The sequence below is a fragment of the Marmota marmota genome, unplaced genomic scaffold (assembly GCF_001458135.2).
Source record: "Marmota marmota marmota unplaced genomic scaffold, marMar, whole genome shotgun sequence".
Classification (NCBI taxonomy): domain Eukaryota; kingdom Metazoa; phylum Chordata; class Mammalia; order Rodentia; family Sciuridae; genus Marmota; species Marmota marmota.
In genome coordinates, this window is record NW_026000241.1 from 8,484,488 (window position 1) to 8,492,066 (window position 7,579).

At 44.0% G+C, this 7,579-nt stretch overlaps 2 protein-coding genes across 7 annotated transcripts in view; one reads left to right on the plus strand and one right to left on the minus strand.

Annotated features, from left to right (window-relative positions):
- The window catches only part of Klhl18 (kelch like family member 18), a 51,890-nt gene extending 50,543 nt beyond the window's left edge, over nt 1–1,347 (minus strand). For both annotated transcript variants that reach the window (XM_015489344.2, XM_015489343.2), the window contains exon 1: nt 1,219–1,347. In XM_015489344.2, the coding sequence (XP_015344830.1) occupies nt 1,219–1,347 (129 nt within the window). The remainder of the gene's footprint in view (nt 1–1,218) is intronic.
- Nucleotides 1,348–1,708: 361 nt separating this feature from the next.
- Kif9 (kinesin family member 9) overlaps nt 1,709–7,579 on the plus strand; it is a 66,583-nt gene continuing 60,712 nt past the window's right edge. For 3 of the 5 annotated variants that reach the window (XM_048794924.1, XM_048794927.1, XM_015489345.2), the window contains exon 1: nt 1,980–3,034. In XM_048794924.1, the coding sequence (XP_048650881.1) occupies nt 2,998–3,034 (37 nt within the window). In that variant the 5' untranslated portion in view covers nt 1,980–2,997. Of the gene's footprint in view, nt 1,842–1,979; nt 3,035–7,579 lie in introns of those variants that run through there. The other 2 variants (XM_048794925.1, XM_048794926.1) reach the window with 2 other exon arrangements.

Sequence of the window (7,579 nt, forward strand, 5' to 3'; positions counted from 1 at the left end):
ACAGGCACTGAAAAGTTTTTTGGTATGTGATGATTTGTTGACTAGTGGGCCTCCCTTAGGGCAATGGATCTCAAACTTTAGCAGGCACCAGAATTCCTTGTTGGCCTTGTAAAAACTCTGGGTTTTGGAGTTCACCCCTGAATTCTGATTCATAGGTCTGGCATGGGCCCAAGAATATACATTTCTGTCATGTTCTCCAGTGGTGCTATCAGGTAGGGCCTGTAGGATAATGGACCTGCCTTTTCACTGGAATGTGTTCAGACTCCTCAGTCTTCTAGGTGTCCTCCTAGATGATATAAATCTGGTTGTTATCATTCCAGGAGTCTTGTGTGAAAGGGGACTTGGGTCTCTCCTTTTTGTATGGCAGACTTTGAGTCAGTCCCCCTAAATGGTGCCATTTCCTTATTTTCAATGGTGCCCCAGTTACACAAGTCTGGAGTCGCTAGTTCATCCTGTTTAGAGAGTAAATCTCCAGTCTTCTGCTAGGGCAGTGACAGAGTGTTGCCTGGTGGAGGGGACCAGTACTGCCTGTTTTGGGCTCCTCCTTATGACACACCTTCAAAAGAAACTGGCAGCTCCAGTGGTTGAATTTGCAGTGGCTTTACATCTGCATTACTCAGAATTCTCCATCTAAGTCAGTTATTACTCATTTGTCTGCTTTTCATCTTCTAAATTTTTTTCTTTTTTTGGGGGGGTGGGGGTCTTCCAGTGTGAGAGAGCATCTGTCCACCTCAAAGATTCTAACAATCAAGGACAAGCAATGACACCTAAGGAGAAGCCTTCACCTCTATACGAAAGCACAGTCAACTTCGAGCGGCACAAAGAAATCTCTATGTGCACAAGAAGATGCTTCAGTGGTATCCACCCAAATGTAGAGCCAGACACCGCCCCTTCCTCCCAAGAGAAGCTGTAAGTACATTTTCTCTGGTCTGTGTGACAGAAAAAGGAGGCGGGCACTTTGGTGTCTCCCACTCTGAGGGCCTCGGCGGCGCACCTCTCAACCTTTTCTTCCAACAGCTGAAAGCTGTCCCTCTTCCGCGCCCAAATTGGCCTTAATACCCCTCTCCCATTTGGCACCTCTCTCCCTACGACAGGGTCTCCCTCCACTCTCTTCTCTCCACCCCTCTGCCCGCTCGACCTCCCTTCCCCGTCACCCGCCCCTCTTTACTTCCCGCTCGACCCTTTCCTGTCAGCCAGCCGCCGCCCATCCCGCAGCACCTTGAGCGTCACGTCGCACAGCTTGCCCTGTCGCCGGATCTCCTCCATGACGCCGTAGCCGCGACTAGGCAACTCCGACACGGAGAAGTGCACCAAGTCCTCAAGCTCCTCCGCACCGTCCTCCACCATCTTCCCCCACCGCCGCAATTGCGCAGGCCTGGCCGGCCGGCTCCACACTAACCAGGGCGGGGCGTAGGCGCGCACCCAACGCAGCTAGGAACGCTGAGCCGGAATAGGACGGGCCTGCGCGGCCGCCGTAATCGCAAATTCTTCTGCGCCGGAAGACCTGCAGCCCCGCTTCCTGGTTCATACACAGCCTTCGTTTCCCCGCTACCTCGAACACGGCTTTGCGCATGCAGCTGTTGCAGTCTTCCTAGAATCGCTGGCCACATCTCCTGTTTTCCGATTCTGTCCTGACCTTACCTGTATCCTCGACCTAGTGCTGTGCACTTCATTTCCGCCACCACCCCACGATACTTCCGGAATCCCCGACGCGACCCGTTGCTATGGCGACTTTATACACAGCCCGGCAGCAGCTCTTGGCGTGTCCAGATCGCGTGCAGAGCTTGGGTCTCTGCAGTCGGCAGCGGTCGCACTGGGCGAGTGCCGCTGCCTCGGGAGCGGTGAGCAGGGGCCGCGCGACAGTGGGATTAGGGAGAAGGGAGGCCCGATGGGGTTGTGCGTCCTGGCAGCTGGCAGTGGCTGAATTCCCAGCACCACTCTATCCCGGAGTTCCCGGCTTGGCTTGCTAGTTTGTGAAACTCTGGCAGAGGAAGGCACGCGGCTTCAGAGGGTCCTTTTTATTCTGGCAGCGATTTAGGACCTTCGGGGCTAATATTCCCTGGTTCCGTGAGGATCCCACGTCGTGCTCCAGACATAGAGGGCGTGAGGCAGGGGTGCCAGGGGTCTTCTGGACTCTTCTGCACTGTTAGTTTTCAAACTGGAGTGACCTTGGGGAACATCAGTCTGAGTCCTGCGCTTTGCAGATGAGGAAACCGCTCCAGAGAAAGAGAGGAATGGGCCCAAGGCCCACTGCCACCCACACTCCTCATGGGGCTCCCGCAAGTTAGGTGAGAAAAAAGAGAAAGGCTACTTTTGCCTACATGCTGGTCTTGACTCCAGCCCAAGGCCAGGTTGGACCCTATGTTTGGGGTTCAGATGCTGTTGTAGCCTCTGCCCCTGGTTTGTGCAAGAGCGCCAGAAAATAGGGACTGCCTGGGTACCAGCCATCACACCAGATGCTCCCTCATCTCCTGTCAAGCCTTCGGGAGCTGTGGGTGGCAATTCCTTTCATTGCCACCCCTAAAACAAATGAGGAAACAGTGAATCTCTCAATTTGGAGGTCTGCTGTTGGCCACTCAGATTCACTTTATTTCACAGGTGTTAAGGATGGTGCTCCAAAGAGAGGGGTATTCCTCACAAAGCTCTGAGGGAAAAGGACACTACTAAAATGGAGTATGTTGAGGGCCTCTAAAATAAACCTAGAAAGCAAGTATCCTGAAGAACAACTGAGGGGTCAGGGTACTGGATGTGGTTTGGAAGGGGAGTCACATCATCTGCACCTTGAGACTCTCTTAGTAGTGACTGAAGATGGACCCACACATGGAGATTCACCTATCCTCTGACTTCCAGCCACGACCATCACCACCAACCATCATTTCTTGAGCACCTGCTATGCACTGAGCACTGTTCTGGATATTGTAGGGGGATTCAAAAGAGATAAAAGGCACATTCCTTGCTCTCAAGCAGCTTGTAATTTGGGAGCTGAAATCCACACAAATGAAGCGGCGTAAGAACAGTAACAAGCAGTATTTCAGTAAGTGCAAATGGCATGGGGCCCCCAATGTTTGGGTATTGAGGGGCTGCTGAATAGCAAGCACACAGTAGAGGTGTAGATCATAGGGAAGGCTTATTGCAGGCGGGTATGGCTCATGACATGCTTGGAGCCATAACATGAGCATCAGGAGACCTTGGGAACATGGACAGGCTGGTTGCATGTGCATGTGCATGTTAGCAATTTCATGGCAGAAAAGAGGCAGGTTCTGGGTTTACTTTGTGCTGGCTTGTGCTACCCCTTGCTGTTGGTGGCAGGGGCTTCAGGGAGGGAGGCCTGGGCAGCAGGTCCCAGAGCTCCCCTGCTTCTTTTCTGTCCCTTTTAAAGAGCATCCTGAATGGTACCTGAACTTCCCTGGGCAGGAGGATGGGCCCTTGGGTCTAGTGTGGGGGAGTTGTTCCCAGAGCTTTAGAAATAGAATATTTTAGTCAAAATACACTTTGCTTTACTCCTAATTTCCCATAGCATAGATTGAAGTGAAATAGAAAATGAGATACTCTCTTCAGTTTTCTGGTAGGACTTTGTGTTAGAGTTATTGGTGGCTTTTTTATTTCTAGAGCTAAATTTTAAAGACAGATATGACAATTTGGACAAGCCATTTTCTTTGCTCACCTCAGTATCTTTCAGATTAATTTTCTAAAAATCAAAAAGTCTGAATGACCCCATAGTGGCTAGGAAAAGATGATCATAAAATAGTGAATTGAGGAATGTAGGAAGTATATACATACTCTATAGTAGGCAAATATGTAAGTACTATGTTTGCTTACTTGATTTGACAGCTGAAAGACTCATAATAGGTCAGGGTTTTATTTTGCCCCCATCATCAAAAATGTGAGCTGAAAGAGGAGCACCTGTCTCTATTTAACTTGCTTCTGCAGGGACACTTAATGCCATTTGAAGATAGTTCATATAATTTTAAGAGAAAACTGATCATCATAAGTTGTGTCAGAAATGTGGAAGGACATTAATATTTTAAAAGAAAATTTTTTGTTAGGTAACTCCTATGTAAAATATTATTATTTTTTAATGTGCTTTTAAAAAAACAATTAATTGTAATTGAAAAAAAGAAATCCCTGGGCTGGGGCTGTAGCTCAGTGGTAGAGTGCATGCCTTGCATGTGAAGCACTGGGTTTCGATCCTCAGCATCACATAAAAAACAAATAAATAAAGATATTAAAAAAAAAACTAAATAGAACTTAAAAAACACACACACAAAGAAATCCCTGTTGTGCCTGGGAGTTTTTTTTTTTTTTTAAAAACTGAAAGGCCTTAAATATTAGGGTATCAGGGGCTGGGGTTGTGGTGAAGTGGTAGAGTGCTTGCCTCTCACATGTGAGGCACTGGGTTCAATCCTCAGTACCACATAAAAATAAACAAAATAAAGGTATTGTGTCCATTTAAAACAAAAAGAAAAATTTTTAAAAATACTGGATATCATATCATTTTGTTGAAGTACTTTGCAGGTTCAAACAAGCTATTTCTCCATATATATATATATATATATATATATATATTTTTTTTTTTCCATTTTCCAAATTGAAGGTTGAAATTGAGTCAGGTTCCTATGCTTCATGTTTCTCTAACTTCTCATAAATTTAGCAAATTCCTTTTTTTCCCCTGCTGCAGGGTTCAGGATCAAACTCATGGTCTTGTACATGCTAGACAAGTGTTCTACTGAGCTACACCCCCAGCCTATGATTGTCCTATTTAAAAGTGTTTCCAGGAGTTTTCTTTAGCTTCAACTCTATCCTCCCCCTTGAAAGTACAGGATTTTAGGGGCAAAAGTCACATTCCTTATTGAATTGGTCCAATCCTGATGGAGAGATCAAAAGACAAGTGTGTGATGCAACAAACATCCTGCCCTTTGGGCCTTTTGTCCATTCAAATTAGAATATTAATTCCAAATGGACTTTTTTTTTGAGAGAGAGAGAGAGAGTTTTTTAATATTTATTTTTCAGTTTTCGTAGGACACAACATCTTTATTTTATTTTTATGTGGTGCTGAGGATTGAACCCAGCGCCCTGCGCATGCTAGGCGAGCATGTTACTGCTTGAGCCACATCCTCAGCCCCCAAATGGACTTTTAACATTTTTTCTTTATATTCATGGTTCTGTAAAAGTGAAAGTATTGAAATTTGAGAGCCCTATCTTAGGACTACATGACTATAAACTACATAGTGATATTATCAAGATACGAGTGGGGGGGGCAGATAAAAAAAGGTTAGATTGATTTTAGGAAAATTTATATGTAGCTGGGCACAATGGTGCACACCTGTAATCCCAGAGACTCCAGAGGTTGAGGCAGGAAGATTGCAAATTCAAGGCTAGCCTGAGTAACTTAGTGAGACTCTATCTCAAAATAAAAAGTAAAAGAGGAGGAAGTAGCTCAATGCCCATTACCAGGGGGAAAAAAAAGGAAATAAGATATATTTATATGTAAAAAAACTAGAAATCTTCCATTTTAGAAGAATTTAAAACTGTATTTTGTATTTTTTCCCAATAGTTTTGAACAATGATGTTATTCATTCAGTGTATCCTCATAGACATTATTATTATTAGGATTGGACCCAGGAGCGCGATACCACTGAGCTACACCTCCAGTCCTTTTTGTTTTTTATTTTCAGACATGGTTTTGTAGGAACAGACGAGGTCAAACACCAAAGAATTAGCAGGAAGCAGATTTATTTGGCTGCAGCCAGGTTCAGAGGGAAAAGCTTTCACTGTAACCAATCAATCCCCCTGAACCCCGAGTTCAAGCAGTTTCAGAACTTTAAACCCAGTGTGTAGGGGGAGGGGTTGGGAAGTTCACAATCTGCAGAAGTTCACACATAAGCAGCTTTTCTTTCTCTGTTCTGGGCAAGTTAACCCTTCAAGGTCAGCACCTGAGAAGGGTAGAGCTTCTTCTCCCCTTTCTTCCCTCCCCCTGCCAGCTGTTACCATGGAGCCCAATTAGTAACATCTTCTCTTCTCTTTGAAATGTAAACATCTCTGAAGCTGCAGCCCAAGACCAGAGGCCTTGTTAAAGAATCTTTCTTATCACATTTTGCATTTGCAAACACTTCCCCCTTGAAAACTTTTACAATCTATTATATATCTTACAAAATACTAGATAGTCCCTAATTGTGAAAAACTAGTAAAGGCGTGTTCAGCACTTGGACTGCTGATCTTTTTCTGGCCTCTGGCCAAGTAAGATAGAGCAGCAGGAAATAGGAAGCTTAACTACATTGAACTCTTCTGTAGATTTTTTTGCTGATAGTCCCAAAGTCAATTATGGTAATGATTTCTGGAGAGGCTTAATTTAAGATTTTCTATGAAGAAGGGGATGCCACTACAGTTTTACAAGGTGATGAGGGTCTTGCTAAATTGCTGAGACCAGTCTCAAACGTGTGATGCTCCTGCATCCTGATGGGATTACCTGGATGCGCCACCACACCCAGCTCATAGATTTTTATCTTATTTTTGATATTACCTAGATTTAACAAAACTGATGATTCTCACAGATAGAATTTTACTTAGTTTCTTAGAGCTCTTGGCATTTTCTCTCAGTGTGTAAGACTTTATCACCAGGCATGGTGGTGAACGCCTGTAATCCCTGTGATGGGGAGGCTGAGACAGGAGGATTGCAAGTTCAAGACTGCCTCAGCAATTTAACAAGATCCTAAGAAACTTAACAAGACCCTGTCTCACAAAATATAAGACTGGGGATGTGGCTCAGTAGTTAATTAAGTGTTTCTGGGTTCAATCCCTGGTACCAAAAACAAAACAAACAAACAAAGATATTATCATCATTATATATAATGAGACACCTGAAAAGCTGGTCAGATTTTTAAAATCCTTAAAGCAATAAAAATCAGTGCAATTGGTTGGGTCTGATCATGCATGCTTGTAACTCCAGCTACTCAGGAGACTGAGGTTCAAGGCCAGCCTGGGCAACCTAGGAAGACTCTGTCTAAATAAAGTAAAATAAGATAAAGGGAAATAAAATACAGGGAATGTAGCTTAGTGATATAGCACTTGCCTAGCATATATGAGGCCCTAGGTTCAATTATAGTACACAAAAAGGAAAAACAGCATAATTATCACCTCTATTTAATCACCCTCTGTTTCTCCACTGAGTGTCAGTGTTAGAACCTAAACTTACTGTCTAATTAGTATTAAATATTTTTTTGCAGGCACTCCCAGGAGAGGGCCAAGTGTGATTTGACTCATAATACTAGTCTCCAAAAAGATATGAGATTTCTTAGTTATCATTTAAAGGATTTTGCAATTCGTTATTTAAAAGGTTTTACAAGAATATATTTTAATTGGGCACCTTGAGTTTGCTTAACTATTTATGATATTTGTGGCCCTTACCTCTTTAAGAAAGTCTTTTCTTGGTACAGAATAGAGGACACAGAAACCAATCCACAAAACTACAACTATCTTATATTTGATAAAGGGGCTAAAAGCATGCAATGGAGGAAGGATAGCATCTTCAACAAATGGTGCTGGGAAAACTGGAAATCCATATGCAACAAAATGAAACTGA